This window comes from Hesperophylax consimilis, chromosome 15 (assembly GCF_061612785.1).
Source record: "Hesperophylax consimilis isolate HC1 chromosome 15, BYU_Hcon_1.0, whole genome shotgun sequence".
Taxonomy (NCBI): domain Eukaryota; kingdom Metazoa; phylum Arthropoda; class Insecta; order Trichoptera; family Limnephilidae; genus Hesperophylax; species Hesperophylax consimilis.
Window position 1 is genome coordinate 33965244 of NC_142850.1, and position 17512 is coordinate 33982755.

The 17512-nt window shown below is 33.0% G+C and overlaps 2 protein-coding genes across 4 annotated transcripts in view; one reads left to right on the forward strand and one right to left on the reverse strand.

Annotated features, from left to right (window-relative positions):
- Window positions 1–5655, forward strand: part of LOC149417654 (IDLSRF-like peptide) — a 213745-nt gene extending 208090 nt beyond the window's left edge. Inside the window, exon 5 of the mRNA XM_089640487.1 lies at window positions 308–5655. Within this exon, the coding sequence (XP_089496613.1) occupies window positions 308–501 (194 nt within the window). The 3' untranslated portion in view covers window positions 502–5655. The remainder of the gene's footprint in view (window positions 1–307) is intronic.
- An 8125-nt stretch (window positions 5656–13780) lies between these two features.
- Window positions 13781–17512, reverse strand: part of LOC149417657 (serine protease inhibitor 77Ba-like) — a 54799-nt gene continuing 51067 nt past the window's right edge. For all 3 annotated transcript variants that reach the window (XM_089640119.1, XM_089640118.1, XM_089640117.1), the window contains exons 6-8: window positions 17087–17293; window positions 16124–16262; window positions 13781–14645 (exon numbers count right to left, since the gene is read on the reverse strand). In XM_089640119.1, the coding sequence (XP_089496245.1) occupies window positions 14515–14645; window positions 16124–16262; window positions 17087–17293 (477 nt within the window). In that variant the 3' untranslated portion in view covers window positions 13781–14514. The remainder of the gene's footprint in view (window positions 14646–16123; window positions 16263–17086; window positions 17294–17512) is intronic.

The following is a 17512-nucleotide window of genomic DNA, read 5'->3' on the forward strand; positions in this document are numbered from 1 at the left end:
GACTTAAAAACATATAAAAGAATACGAAGTATATACGATTGTCAAATTTTACAGACTAACTTAGAACAGCTTCATCAATGGTGTGAACAAAATGCTTTATTTTTTAACATTCAGAAATGTCATGTATCACTTTTATGTAAAAGCCTTTTTACATATATAAATAAAAAATAAATAATCGAGTAGCTACATCCTATTTTGTCTATTGTCGCCAGAATATTGAATACTGGCTGTTTGCCACGCGCAATCACATATAGCATTTAATATCCTCATATATCTGTTTTTAATGTTTGTTTTTAACGTTGTGCAGAATCACAGACCATCGAGGACTTCGGCGCCGCGCTGCACCTGATGCGCTCGGACCTGGAGCACCTGCGCTCCGTGTTCATGGCAGTGGAGAACGGTGACCTGGGCATGCTCAAGTCGCTGGGCATCAAGGACTCGGAGCTGGGCGACGTTAAGTTCTTCCTCGAGAAGCTGGTCAACACCGGTTTTCTCGACTGAATAGCGCCCGAACCTGCTTCTGAATATTACTACGTGCAATCCTTACCGCGTGGACCCCTTAATCCCAGCTTTTACAGCTACCTTCCCTACGACTCATACAACTACAAGTAGATAACCCATCCACCACCGTCACATTGCCTTGTATCTACCAATTTGACAACAAACTACTAACCTCAAAATATCTTCAGTTTTATTTTTTATAAATTTAAGTAGCTTACCCTTACTAAAGAAAAATTAAGGACACGGAACGAGTCTTGAATAATTTGGCGACCATTTCTTGGCATTTATTTAATTTTTAACGCCCTTTTAGGGGGCTTTCAGAAATAATAAAAATTATGCAGTTTTATTCCTTCATTTTTTATACACAACAGAATTGCCCCAGCAACAATCTTTCATTTTTATCTAGTGATAAATTGAAGATGTCCACTAACTCGGCATAGTTATTATTTTCGTCCTGTAGTATTTTGGGCAATGATGAGTACATATTTTAGTTAGTCCCAGAATTTCTGCACTGAAATACAAAACGATTTCTAGTATTATGTATGTAATGAAAACCGAAAGCTTACAAGAAATACCAAGTCAGTTGTAATCGCTGAACGATTCGTTGTCATTATCATTGTGGATTATGAAACATTGTGTTCATTTAAACAATTATTTTTGCTAACATGGTGTATTGCAATTAATTTTAATAAATTTGTAAAATTAATCTATTTATTTCAACTGCCAACCGTCAGCGTAAAAGTAAAATGATTCATAAATTGTTGTTCTAACGAAGGAAGACATTGAAATAATTACAGTAATTGATAACAAAGCACTTGAAATTTTTTTCGACTCAATCAGGAACGTCGAATTTGTGATCATTTTTCTCTTTACTGTCTTTCAAATAAATGATGATAATATTCATAAAATCTAACGCATAGGTCATTAAAAAAAAGAACACAATGTATTCGTTTGCTAAATTCTCAGTATACTAATTTAACTTCCAATGAATGCAAATCATGATCTATTAATCTATTTTATTTTATCGAGATTGAGTTACATACAATAAAGATGTTGGCGAATAAAATATAATACGCTATTATATGCCTTCATAATGCCAGGAATATTTTTAGAGGTCTTTTAATAACTGATAAGTGCGCATCTTCGACGTCAGGAATAACCCGAGAAAGTTCTTTATAAAGACGATGAAAACAGTTTCAGTATTTTTATATTATTTTGAAACTGAAAACGCTTTATTGTAAATTAACTTCACTGAAGCATTACTAATGCAAGTATCAGATATTTTCTCGTTTCACTTTAGCAAGGTCTTCCTTGTGAAAGCTTAAATTTTATACTTTGTTCATCTTGGAAAATACAAGGCAATCAATACGATATAGTACTCCCTTAACAATTCTTTATCGTTCCCTTCATCAACTCCTATTTTCAAAATTATAATTCACATTTAATAACAAAAGTAGCTGCCATATTCGACATTAACTCAATATTAATTAAGAACGTTGTAAGATCGATTGAAAACAAGGACTATGTCAAGGATGAAATGATCTTTGAAAGAGTTTAATTAATGTAAATTAATGACCCCGGTTAATAAAACAAGATACATAACATCTTGATAAATCTAAAACGATGGCTGGATTTTATTCAAATAAAAGGAAAACTCTTGCATAATTTTCTGAGAGAAAGTAAAGCATAATGTGATTATAATAATCGATTACGATACTATGGAAAATTATATTTCGATATATTATACACATTAAACAGTTCTCTGTTAATGGTTTCGATATATTATAAACATATATTATACACATTAAACAGTTCTCTGTTAATGGTTTCGATATAGTATAAACATTACACAGTTATCTGTTAATGGTTTCAATATATTATAAACATTACACAGTAATCCGTTAATGGTTTCGATATATTATAGACATTACATAGTTATCTGTTAATGGTTTCGATATATTATACACATTACACAGTTATCTGTTAAAGGTTTCGATGTATTGTATACATTACATAGTTATCTGTTAATGGTTTTGGTATATTATACACATTTCACAGTTATTTGTTAATGGTTTTGAAATATTATACACATTACATAGTTCTCTGTTAAAGGTTTTTTTACATCTGAGGAAAGAATATGTATCCGTGATTATTTCTCAGAGATGTTCTTATTTTGTTAATCGGGTACAACTATTTACATTATATTATATAAATATTATTTATATTATAGTGTTGTCACCAAAATAATGTTGATTGTTAAACCTAGACTGAAGAAGGAAGTGATGTCGCTAAATGTAATGTTGACAGTTGACGCAACCGAGAGATTGATGCCGTTATATTCAATATTATGTATCATGTAATATATTTTACAGATTGTAGATCGATCACAGTAGACACATCCCCATGATTAGGCACTAATACCTTTAGTATTAAAATATTGAAAATAGAAAATGATATTCCATGATATTCAGATCGTGGAAATCAATATCAAAAGTTAAGCCATGTGAACGGAATATATATTATAGTATAACTAAAAATTTACCAATATCATATACATATCAAATATACAACATGTAGTGCATTATAATATATTATATACACGAAGAATCGCAGTACAACTAGTTGTAATGCAAGTGGGAGTAAAGTTAAAAGATGTTGAGGGAAGGAATAACTAAATTGGTGACACAGTATTAATTATTCATGCAAGTTGAATCACTTTTTCATTTATAACTTGTAGAAAAACAGAACCCTAAAATATTTCTATTGTTTCTTTATAATTTATTATTTCAATTTCTTGATTCATCTCCCTTTAAACAAAGCATGTTCCCAATCATCCTCTCAGTATTTGACAAAAATTCTTCATCTGGAAGCAGGATTCGGATAAATTAAGATATAAAGATGTAATATAAACATATCAATTAATGACTTCTAATAAATTTAGATGGTCGTAATGACCGCATTATTAAAAAATTGTCGAACTAAATTTAGTATAATAATGCTAATTTTTTAAAGATTTTTAGATGAAATGCACCCAGAGACAAAATCTCTTTGTAATAAAAAAATGCACTTCAATGAGTGTGTAATACACCAATATTTAATTATACTAACATATTTTATGCGATAGGCATTACATAGATCTACAGAACTAGGGAGGGGAGTAAACTGAAAGATCTTGCGCTTTGTATCCGTTGTTATTATGTATTAAAGCGAATATGAGATTGTTAAATTTAAAATCATTAAATTTATCATTCTTCTCTTTATTTTCTTAATCAGAAATATCATTTTTTTATTGTACCTAACCTTTCACTAGTTTTCTTACGTGATTTTTCTTTCTGCTAGGTTTTTAAATTCCTGGTACGCGTAACTTTCAAATAACGTTATATTTGAAATACATTGTGAAACTTGCAACGAGGCGTCGTATATGAAGGAATGAGGTTCTATGATAATTGCATATCAATTCAACTTTTTCTGATAAATGTTGTGAAATTTTATCTGGTGTTAGATTTAGACATAATAAAACGATGATAATATTGATTATCCAAGAGTTACTGTACCTTTTACTAGAGAATAGTTGGACCAGCCGGATTAGAACATTTGATTGAATAATTCGGTTGAATTCTTCACTAGTTAAGGTAATTTAAATTATAGATATTGTATCGACTCCCCCACAAAATGGTGACACTTGGCGACTATACTTGTGGAAGGAAAAGATGAAAGGATGAGAAGAGGAGAAATGAGAGGAGGTTGAAGATTTTCGACCGAACGGTAGATTTTTACAAATGACAGTATTTTTTGAAATTTTAAATGTTGTTCTTAAATTATTGTATAACATTAGTTAACACTATATATCTTGAAATTGTCTTTGTATTAACTTTCTCTGCCTAAGTTTACTCTCTAAACCTTCGTTGAAAGCACGTCACTAAAAAGGAGGTGTTTGAATATCACTACATTTCCCATAAAACGCATTCTAACGTACACTAACCATGATGATCATTTTGAAAAGTCATTTTTCTAGGGCCACAAAAATGAATCTTCGAAACGATAATTTTCTTATTTGACATTTGATCCTAACCTACAAGATTTATTCACAGATACAATAACAGAATAATTACCATTAAAGTAATCGGTCAACATAACTTAATCCATATTAAGAAAGAAAAGTTATATTTTCCGTTTCTGTTTGATGACCAAAAATTAACTTTAAAAAAATCAACCTTATCTTTGAGAGCATACCAATGTTGGATCAAAAAATGTTTTATTTATAATTTTTCAATCACTAGGTTTCAAATTGTTATCAGCAAACATACAAATATTTTGTTATGGCTCCTTGAATTTATAAACCAACGCAAAATAAGCCAAAGGTACTTCTGATCAAAACTGGATCAGATCAAGGATTTAATATTTTTATAACTACTATGAGAGATTTGGGAACCTCTTGGAAAGGAAATACCATTAACTGACACAAACCCCACCTTTTAGGACCTTCCTACCCAAGAAAGCTCAAATTATTTCATTTCCATTATATGTTTGTATTTTTAGGCGTTCCATACTCTGAAAGATTGCAACGAATTGAACAAAAACACGAGAGGAAGTGAATGTATTAAGATTTGTTGATTTATATTTCTTTGATACAATGTCTGAGAAAACTTTTACTAAACATATCATATTGCATTATTGATTTAAGATAAAAGTATAAAATACATATCAATTTTAACCTAAGAATAGAAATATCTATGTACATTAGTTCGTAAAACACCACATATCATTTTAATACCTAGTTAAAGCAAATTGTGATTATGTATTTTGTAAGTTGGATATTTTAAATATATTTTTGTATTATTTTCGGCATAAATTTACATATTCATTTGTTATTTAAATTTGTTGTTATTTTTGATATTTTTTTTTTTTACATTTTGCACCGAGTGCGTATTGAGTGTTTGATTGATATTTTTATAAACAATTTGTTTAGTAAACCTACGCCAAAAAACACATATCAATTTGTATTTAATAATTATTTTTGTAATAACTTAAAGCTCTATAATATCTTGTATTTGGTTAGCTTAAGGAATGTACACAGATATATGACTATAGTACAGAACCCACCCATTGTACGACATGGAGAATTATATTTAATAAATGAATTATAAAATATCGCATCCATTATTTAAATTGTATTAATCGTTAAAACACACCATTTCCACCCTTTAACCATGAACATAAAGGGACCTGGATAGAGATTCTATTCAAGATCAATTTGAAGCCGCTGTGTGAGAGGGAAGATGTATGAAAAATGCCAAAAACTACTATTATATCATAGAATAAAACAGTACATGATTTACAGAGATGAAACAATATACAGGAATAAGATACTTCATGTTTTTTTTTTTTTTTTTTGTATTAGGCAATTCACCCTAAAAAGAGTGCTATGTGCCGTTAAAGTTAGGGGAGATGGTTATAATTTTATGGGAAATCTATACGGGAATAGGAAATCTCAAATATTGAAGTCATTCAAGTCTATGAACTTGTATAGAACTGAGAAAATGCGAGAGTTGTTAAGAGAAAGTAAATAAGGAATACTAAGGGGAGATTGGTGGGTGATTTTTATAAGTAAACGATAAATGCCTTTGAAAGATGAATGATTTTTACAATTAAAGAAAACATGATCAAGAGTCTCATTTTCCATGCCGCACTGGCAGAGTGGACTATCTAGGACCCGGATTTTAAACAAATGGGATGCAATGGAGCAATGACCAATTCTCATTCTCGAGATACAGGAAATAAATCTTTTGGATTTTTTCTTGCCGTGGAACCAAGGTTTACTTGGTATATGATTTTGTATTCCAGCATAAAAAGCACCAGTTCGGGTTTTCGTATTAGACCAATTTTCTTCCCAGGAGCGAATCATATTGGATTTAAGAATTGGGATGACGTCAGAGATAGGAATTCTAAAATCTAAAGGAATAGAGCCAGAAATTGTTCCAAGTTTAGCTAGAGAATCGGCTTTCTCGTTACCCTCAATTCCCAAATGGCCAGGGACCCAAACCAATATTGTCTCGAAATTTAATTCATTTAAAGATTTAAGGGTGTTTCTGATATTATAAATAATATAGTCTTCTGGTTTATGGATATTTGAGGAAATTTTCAACACTGCGCTTAGTGAGTCAGTGCACAGTAAGGCTCGTCGAATATTGAAAAACTGGATTTGGCTCAAAGCTTGTTCAATTGCGAAGCATTCTGCAGTAAATATAGAAATTTCTTTAGGCAATTTATAAGACAAATCTAAATCGAATTCGGGAATGTGTACCGCAGCTCCACAATCTTTGTTATCAGACTTAGAACCATCTGTATAAATGAGTGAAAATTCTGGAAACTTAGAAGATGTAATGTTTTTAAATTTTTCCTCAACATTTTGATTAGATGAGGTTAAAATATCAGTTCGGAAGTCTGAAGTTATAACATTGGGGATATAATTGATAGAATCAAATGGGATAGTGAAAATAGGAAGGATAGGATCTTTTTGTAGATTTTGGAGGGAAGAGGACAGAGATTTGAATGAAAGAAAACTTTTTAGAAGGAGAGGAAGTCGATTTTTATCTGTCGATCTTTTTTCGTTATTTAAGTTATTGAACAAATAATCAAGGCTTTGTTCTAAAGGGTGACGCGATACAGAAAAAGATTTAAAAATATATTTATCAGCCAGGAATTGTCTCCTCAGAATTAAGGGGGGATCAACACATTCTACCTGGAGAGAATTAATTGGAGAAGATTTCATCGCTCCAATAATTATTCTGAGCGCTTTCGACTGAATTCTTTCAAGTTTTTTGTCCAAATATTTAGGAAGAGGATCGAAAAGAAATGTTCCATAATCCAAATGGCTTCGCACTAGAGCACCATACATCAATTTAAGAGTAGTAGGATGAGATCCTCACCACACTCTGGAAACAGCTCGCATAATATTTAGCCCCTTTTCACACTTAGCCGAAATGTTCTGAATATGCGGGAGCCAGGAAAGTTTATGATCCAAAAGTAGTCCAAGAAATTTAATTTGCTTAACGATTTGAAGAGGGACATTATCAAAGCAGACAGAAAAGGGGGGTATTTTTCTTTTGCGCGTAAAAGCCACTACTTTGGTTTTAGACGTAGCTAAATTCATCCCATTTGTCAACAACCAAACTTTAATATTATGTAAAGCCAAATTCAATTCCTTCGCAGCGCGCGATAGATTTTTGTGTGATAAATATATAAGGAAATCATCAGCAAAATAAAGTCGCTTGATAAATGAAGGAATTACATTGTCTAAATCACTTATATATATATTAAATAATAATGGACTGATTACGGACCCCTGAGGTAACCCCTTCCATAGTTTGCGATTTATAGTTTTTGAGGAAAAGTGGATAATAATGGATCTGTCTGTTAGTAAATTAATAATAAATTGAACTAGTTTTAAGGGAATTTTTATTTTAATTAATTTTTCTTTCAAAATGTTAATTAATACATCGTCGTAAGCTGACGAAAGATCAAGAAATGTGGCCAGAGTGCAAGAATTAAGGGACTGAGATATACGGATGTCTGTTGTTAATACACTTAAATTATCCATGGTTGATTTCTTTTTCCGGAAGCCATATTGATTAGGAGAGATAATTCTGTTATTTTCAACAAACCATTCCAATCTGTTCTTTATCAAGTGTTCTGCTACTTTCATTAAACACGACGAAAGAGCAATAGGACGATAGGATGAGATTTCAGATGGATTTTTGCCAGGTTTTAAAATCGGAAGAATTTTTTGAACTTTCCAGACTTCAGGAATAAATCCCGTTTCGAACATGTAATTAATTAGGTATAAAAAATATTCAACCGACATGTCTGAGAATGCTTTAATGAAACTATATAAGATTCCATCAGGGCCAGGAGAAGAGTCTGGAAGGGAATTGATTACTCGATTTAATTCACTTACTGAGAAAGGAGAGTCCAGCCAGCTAGAGTGAGATGGATAAGAAATAAAGGAAGGCATTTCCTCACATCTGGCAACTGACGGAGGAGCTATCTTATCAGCAAAACCTATAATAATTTCTTCTGGAATATGTTTGGAACGCTGGGGAGTATATGACAAACCGAATTTTTTTAAGTTGGACCATACGGATGACTGGGGAGATTCAGGAGACAAGCGTTCACAGAATTTTCGCCATCCAGACCGCTTTTTGTTTTTCAAAACGCGTTTCGCTTCTGCTTGGGCGCGTTTCACAGAAAGGTAATTTTCGAAAGACATACATTTACGGAAAATGGAAATTGCTTCTCTTCTGGATTTGACGACACTAGTGCATTCTTCATCCCACCATGGGGTGGAATGTTTTATCTTAATGTTTACATTACGTTTTTTAAGTGTTTTTTCTGCAGCTTTTATTATCATGTTAGGAAATAATTCACATTGTAAACTAGTGTTGACAAGGGAAGACTTAGATGCTTGAACAATGGAGTCTAATTCTGAAGAAAAATTTCTCCAATTCGCGTCTTTCGTTTTAAATTTAAAACTATTGTTTATCGAAAAGGAATGCGTGGAAGATAGATGGTGGAAGGTAATTATTATAGGAAAATGGTCACTGGAAAGTGGATCTTTAAGAATGTTCCAAGAACATATGGGAATCACCGAAGATGAGCAAAGAGATAAATCGACTGCACTTTTCCGATGTTGAGGGGCAGTGAAACGAGTTGAAGATCCATCATTTAGAATACATAAATTATAGGTATCCATAAATTCTAATAGATTATGGCCAGAACGGTTTGTTAACTCACTGCCCCAAGAAGGAGAATGAGCATTGAAGTCCCCAAGTATCATATACGGGGGACGAATCTGGGATATAAGTGTTGACCATTCGTTTTCAACAAAAATTGTAGAGGGAGGGATATATATTGATAGTAATGTAATATCAGATACAACAGCTGCTACTATCTGAAAATTATTGGGGAGAGTGTTGAAAATAATTTGTTTAAAAGGGATAGAATTATGTATAATAAAAGCAGTGCCACCTTTGCCATCCAGTCTATCATGTCTTAGACAATGATATCCAGGAATTTTAAATTGGTATGAGGGTTTTAACCACGTTTCGGAGATGGCAGCAACTGAAATATTATGTTCATCAAGTAACTGTACAAGATCAATTTTGTTGGCGAATAGACTTCTACTATTCCATTGAAGTATTTTGCTCAGTTGCGGATACATCGGGAAGGCTAGAGAGTAAAGATTTCATATAATCGGCAGCGTTGGACGGTACTTTATTGTTATTTGAAAGGATCGTAATTAATAGGGTAATTAAAGTTTGAATAAAAGAAGAATTTTCAATCATGACTTTAGGTAAGATATCGGAAGTGGAACAGTTTTTTAAGGCAGTCCCATTGGGAGCCTGGGATTTATTATTCCCATTCGGGTTAAGTAAAAGATCATTATGTAGTTTTTTATCGAAAGAAGGAATAAATTTTGGATTAGATTTTATCGGTTTGAAAATTGTTTCTTTGTGGGAAGATGATAGAGGGGATTTAGGGGAAGAAAAATGAAAGATAGAAGCGTTAGACGTTATCTCTGCAAAAGATTTTTTCGTAGGAGAGAATAATTTAGAAGCCTGAAAGTAGGAAATGTTGTCTGCAGCCATTGACTGTTTGATATTTCTCTGTCTAGATAACTCTGGACAGGCCACACTAACAGCAGTATGGTTGCCCTTACAATTAATACAAATAGGGTTATTCGTTGTATTTTGACACTGTTCAAAGAGATGATCCTCTCCGCAATGGAAACAACGAGGAGGGGAACGACAAATAGGTTTTGAATGGCCAAAACGGCAACAGTTGAAACATTGGATCGTCGGGAATCTGTATATTTCAACGGGAAGAGCGTTATAATAAATAAATACACGGGATGGTAATGTTTGACCTTCAAAAGTGATAACAACGGATTGGGAAGGTTTCCATATAGTGGTGCCGGTGGAAGTATCCTTGAAATTCAAACGACGTGCTTTTAAAACTTTTGGAGTTAATTGAGAGTCATTAAGAGCGTCTACTATTTCTGTTTCTGATAGATCGGTTGGGATACCTCTTACTCTGCCCATTCTGGTTAAATTGAAAGTAGGTATGAAAGATTTAAATTTATTATTTGAAAGAGAACCTATTTTTTTAACAAAATCATTAGCTAATGTGGCGGATTTAAATTCTATGGATAGTTTGTATCGACCTTCCGGTTTTATTGATCCATTTATAATACCGAGGTTATTGAGTTTTGAGCTAAAAATAAATTTACCGAAATCCAGGGGATGAATTATTTTCCCCTGTTCAGTCCTTTGGACATTAACAATAAATGGAGCTGAAGATGAAATAGAATACATAAGCTCAATGGCTTTTGCTTCTGTAGGAATGGTATCATTATAACTTCCATGAGAGATTGGGGATTCGTTTGTTTGTGAAAGAGATTTAATTTTAGGAGGTACATTAAGACAAAGCGGAGGTCGTCGTTTTCGGGAAGGAATGGTTACAGAAGCTTGGGAATCATCAGAATCGTAGACGTCTGCAATCTTAGAAATGGACTCAGGGTCAGGAGGTCGATTTTCATCCTCCTCCATTTCAACAAATTAAAAAAAAATGAAACAATAAATACTATTTAAGAAATAATAAATGGTAGAAATAATACACGCAACTGCGTCGCAAACTAATAATAGAAACAAAAATAATGAATACGAAAATGTAACAATAAATAAATCTTATCTGTACGCCGCGCCGCCGTCAGTCAGCCGTCAAACACAGAGCACTGGAAGTAAACACGACTGCACACTACCGAGGTTCGGTGACTACTCATACTTCATGTTGTGTACCTATGATATGTTTCCTTGTAATGTCTGCTAAATGGTATGTTTATTCCTTAATTACCAGGAGACTTGTGTAGTTTATAGGTGTGTGTGTGTGACGTGTGTAATGTAAGGGTGAGTGTTTGTGTGTGTGTGTGTGTATGTGTCTGTATGTATGCGCATTGAATAGTTTAACTTATTGACATGATGCCACGTTTGAATATGGGCATTGAAACTGAAAAAATGTGAGTGTTAGTGTTAAGACAAATATTATTTAGAGTATGAAGAGTTCGGTTGATTGTTGAATTAGATGCTGCATTTGTTTTATAATAGAATAGCACTGTATGTCGTGTACGTCTCAAAGGTATGTTAAAGTTAAGAAGTTCAGTACAGTCAATGTCATTGTTTAAAATTCTATGTATAAGTATTGAGTCAGCTACTTCTCGTCTTCGCTGCAAAATATTTAATATTATCTCGACATATTCCCTGACTTGAGCCGTTATTGCGTTACTTATATAAAAATTTAATTAAAATGGTGAATTTTTAACCACATCGCTTACAAATAATTTCAAAAATTCGCCATGCAAGATGGCTGCCAGTCAATTTCTCCTCACCCTAGATTTGGCTTCGATGTCATTCATAAAAAAATAATCGCACTAATGCTGTACAGGGACTTTTAGGATCGTGATTTTATACATAGAGACCTCTACACTCTACATTGTCAGTCAAGATGGCCTGACCTCGATAATACGTAATTTAATAAATCTGGTGGATTTTTATTAATTTGGTATACATTTTATCCAGTACAATGTGGCCGCTCGACATGAAAACAATAAAGATTTTTAAGTACCACTTTAAGTACAACCCCACCACTTCTTCGCCAATATTATGTGTCTTATATTCTAGAAGAAGCCTACACAGAATTATTCGAGAATTGGGTAATAAATAAAACTGTTTTATATTCTTTTTTAAATTAGCTTGACACAGGAAGCCCTGAGAAAAATAATTCCGCTCAGGGCCTATTTCATATTTGGGGATGCTGTGTGGGGGATCTTTTTAGCGAAGAGAGGCGTGGAAGTTCTGGGAAGGAAAAGGCATGAGTGGTGGGAAGGAATCTGCAAGTTAGTATGTCCAGGAGTGTTTTTATTATATGTAATGATGTTATAATTTTGCCTACTCTTTGTATTGATACTGAATCGACAGCTTGGATCACTCTTGGAGGAGGAGAGTCAAAAACATTATAGAAATAAATAAAACCACCAAATTATCAATCTAACATTCCCAATTGTTTTAATTCCATAACCCTAAAATTAGCATGCATGCCATCTGTTGGTATTTTCAGAAAGCTTTAAGAATTATTTTACGATTAAATACAAATTTCCTTAGAGCCACGTGATTCCGGACAATGCGACCATGTTGGCGGAGAAATTAAGAACTACAATTTATTATTTTGGTGTTCAAGATTATTTATGTAAGGTAGATCTTTAAAAAAATTAATAAACTTCTGCAGAAACGTTTTACAAATCAGAATAACCATGATAACTGAGTAGATGAACGAAATCTTAAACATTATTTTCAAGACATCTTAATGTTTTTGAAAAACAGCGCCATCTGTTGGACAAACGTGTTTTTTTATAAACAGCTTCATCTCTTGGACGTGAAAACAAGACGTGATGTTTCTCTTCTATCTGCACAGTTCTCTGGTAGAAAATAATTCAGTATGGATAATACCAGGAGCACATAATAATAATCGTTGAGATATAAAATTTCAGGAATTAATTGTAATGTTTTATTTTTCACTTCAAATGGTTAATATACCCAATAGCACGGAAATGATGAGACACTTTTTTACAACTTCATGTAGACCATTCTATTCTTTACAAACCAAAACAATTTGATAATTATTATTTGGAAGCCAAAAATACTAGGAAAACATAATATATGAGGACGGTGAACGTATGATTTTCAGGCCGTTTTTCATCGCAATGCATTGTATTCATATAGCTTCTGCAGCGCTCCAGCATAGTTGTTAGGATTTCATAAATGACATTTCCGGACGGACACTAAAAAAGTGTTACCCCTTCATGCGTTGTGCTCCTGGTAGATTTTCACCATAATGTTGTGTTGTGTTTGAGTTAGACCGACTCTCTTTTTTAAATAATGTAGAAATCGTTTATCCCTTCACTTATTATGTGCTCTTGGTATTTTCCGTTCTAAACCATTTCAACCAAAAGAAAAAAAAATTAACAATAACTTGGACACGTGCCAAATATGCGCACTTAAAGTTCAAAGCTATCAAAGCTAACATGCAAAAAATTGAAAGCAATTGAGCTTTTGACCTTTAAGCTTTGAGCATAGGCTCAAAGTTCCAGAGAAAATCTTTTTTTAATTTCTGAACATATTTTTTCGTTAATAGTTCTCCGATTCAAGAAATAAAGGTTGAAATAAAATAAAAATAATTATTGCGGTTAAAAATATGTATTTCAATGCACATAATACGAGTGATCACAAAATTATATAATTGTTATTAAATTTAAATTCTTAGTAAAATTATTTATACATTAAAAATAGTTTCTCATAAATCATTATATTATTATAGTCGCTAAAACATACAACATACGATATTTTAAAAATTATCACAAAAAATCAGAACAATCATTTCATAACAATCTTCCGAAGGAACAGTTGCCTTGGAAGCCAAATACGCTACAAACATATCCATCAACTCATTACACATTGAATTTATTATCCTTACATTCGGGGCCGTCGCTTTTTATGTCAGTTATATATGTGTTAATATCGCGTAAGAGTCTCAACTGCTCCCAACTGTCCAGAGCCAGAATGACTATCCCCGATTAGAGTAAGAATGTCGTGACTCTGAATGGAAAAGGAAGAAGTCAAATAAGTTACTAATATGAATGTATTTATAGAATATATTTAAAAAAATGCAAGTAAAAATCTTCGGATTTCAATCCGGCTTTGGCTGCCTGCAGACACAGGTAATGAAATTACGTAAGCGTGTCATTCTTTACACCACTGACTAAAATTAAAATTCAAACATTTTCGTTCTTAAAAACAACTATAAATTATCTTAAAATACGGCATAAATCAGTAGCTCACTGGTCTTAAACTTTTTGTGAGATAAAGTTAAAGTGCTTATTCCTATGAATATAATTAGATATCATCAGTAGAGTGAAGGGTTGACGTAAGTTCCCCCAAGAACGACTGCATTAGTGGTCCTCTCAATGATGAAATACAGGAAGGGTTTATTGGCTGTAAACTTGGCTCCCCTGCTTCCGATCCTATTATTGGTACCTGAAACAAAAATAATATATTTTTTACTTATTTTTCCTTTCCTCCTTCGCGAGGTTTAATGCATGTCTGGTTTTTTGCACGTTCAAAATGCATCCCGACCTAATTACCAACTTCAAACTGTATTAATGCCAATCTATCATTGAGTATGGAATCGTAGCATTGGAAGGTGGCACTTCATCTGCACAACACTCAATCATAAAAGCACAGAAAATCTTAATTAAAATAAACCTTACGCTACCTCTAATTACAGAGTTAAAATCTTTAATATTATGAATGTGTTTGACGTTTGGCAGATAAAAACAAAAACAATCGTCACGCACCTATATACAAACATTCATAAATACTACACAAAAAGTTTGAATACTCGCTGTACTCGAAACAATAACAAAGATTTACTTCAAATTCCTGTAATACATGTCAATGGTCATGGTCAAAGAAATTTTAGGTAAACTGCAACAAGATGGTCCAATACTCTTCCGGAGAACATAAAAAAATGTGATTCTCAAACAAATTTCAAAAAGATCATTATTATTTGTATCAAAATAATAATAGGGCCTTTACCGGTGCCCTCACCCAAAGTCGAAATTATTCTTCTAACAAAAATATTGAGCGATTATATTATAATAAAAGTGTAGGTATATTCATATGTATTTAAATAAACTTTTAAACTGCCTCAACGCAGGGTAACCTCTAGCCTAGTGAGGCAGATTATGAGAAACCTCAAATTTTCTATTTGTTACAAACTACCTATTGTTTTTATATTATTATTTTCTGTTGTTAATTCTATTTACTACCTAATTTACAAACAAATGTACACTATGGACACATGTAATTAAAACATTTACATGTAATTATTCTTGCAAATATCTTAAATAAAGAAATATTATTATTTAACTCCCTTACGCTCAGCTTATCTCAGAAAATTCTGTAGATATCTGGGAATCTCCATTTTAATTAAAGTCAAAGAACTTAAAGTATTGTTGCTTTTCTCCAGAATTATATTCTAAACTATGTTTACATGTTTACCAAGGAAATCATATATTGTTATAAATCATCAACACCAGGGGCGGGTCTAACGATCAGCAGTTCAGCAAATGTTGAACTGCTGGTACCTTCTGGGGCCCCCTTGTAGTTCCAAATATATTTTTGTTGTTGTTGTTGGTTTAACTGAGGATCGAACCTTCTTTTCAAGGGACTGGCTCTTAACTGCTGTGAACTTTTTAAATTGCTTTTGTAATTTCCACTTCCACGATTCCATTTCATTTAATAATTTATTCATTCACTTAAGAAGACAAAATCAAAATTAAAAAAAAGATGATTTTTTAAATATATTGACAAGTACCACTGCGATGTGAACGAATGCATTTTAACAATAATGTTTTTTCAAGGACATTAAAAACTTTTTTTTAGTCGGTCCAAATTACTCCTGAATAAAGTAAGGGACTATCGTATACAAAATAAATTTGAAGAAGTCTTACTTAAAACTGCTGCGCTAGTTCCCTCCTCCGTGACTTCGATCTGAATTTTGTGTATAGCTCTCGACACGTGCAGACCCTTGGTGTCGGACATCTGACTCAGGTCAGCATACTTTGGTTCGAACAGCTCATTGACTCCCATCTGCAAGCAACAAAAACAATTTATTTTATGTCCGTATCTAACCTCTAACAAAATACTAACATTCTCTTCAGGTGATAAGGGAATCCTTGAAATTCCTACCCAACATTCTACATCAGTCCCAAGTTCCTTAAAAAAACTTTACAGGGTAACCCAGTCACTTTCAAAACAGAAATCTTAAGAAACAGAAGAAAAAGAAGAGGATTGAAGAGAAAAATTCCGAACCAGGATAAGTCTGTGTTTTCCCATTTCTTCCTTCCGCATTATTGAGCAATTAAATAACTGTTTTATATTGCACCGTAAAGGAAGACAGTAATAAATAGAATCAGCGCGTCACCATACATCGTTCAATCAATATATATTTAATAATTCGAGTACTTGAACATAGTAAGTACATAATATTTTAAATAATTTAAACAGTGTTATAGTGATATGTTTTTGGGGTATTATGCCGTGTTGCGCTACCTCCTTCTTTAGCCAACGTTTCGGACCGCATTGCAGTGTCCATGATCAGGGCAGGTGTGTAATCAGATTATACCTAAACAATGTTACTTTTTTTGAACCACCGCTTTTTCATATAAGCCGACTGGTTTCGGAACAACAGTTCCTTCCTCAGGAAAAAATATATTATCTTGACATTACAAAACAATGGGTGAAGTTTTGAAGTGGGGGTGGAGGCGTGACTAGGGATTAGTAGAGAATTGGAAGACGAGATAGAACGGACGGTGAAAGGAAAAGCGTCTAAGATGGGACCGTCAGATAATATTTTTTTGTTTATTGATATGGAGAATATAGATCCATTCAAAATTGCGTGTTATTTTACTTACTTCCAATAATATCTTATTCAACGTGACGTCTGACACGACGTTCATTCTGGGGAAGTAGACATCCACAGCATCATCACTGAACTCGGCCTTTGACTGTTGCAGCGCCACGAAAATTTCTCTCACAGGCACGTGCGAGAACCTCTGGATCACAGTGTTAAGGGTCTCTCCTTCGCGAGGTAACACCACGATCATACTCACTCTGTTCTCCTGGAAAGAAATGTTGTTTTTTTTTTATTTACTAGCTTTACCCCGCCACGCGTTGCAATGGGTCAGTCTGCCTGTTTCATGGTGACCAATTGTCATTGACTTGGTACAAATTGGGCGCTATTAATAATAAACTGGTGTACGTTTGACTTTTTCTTGTTTTCATTGCAATTTCCAAATATTTTTGTCAAAACTTTCAAATGCGTTTTTTAGTTCAAAAAT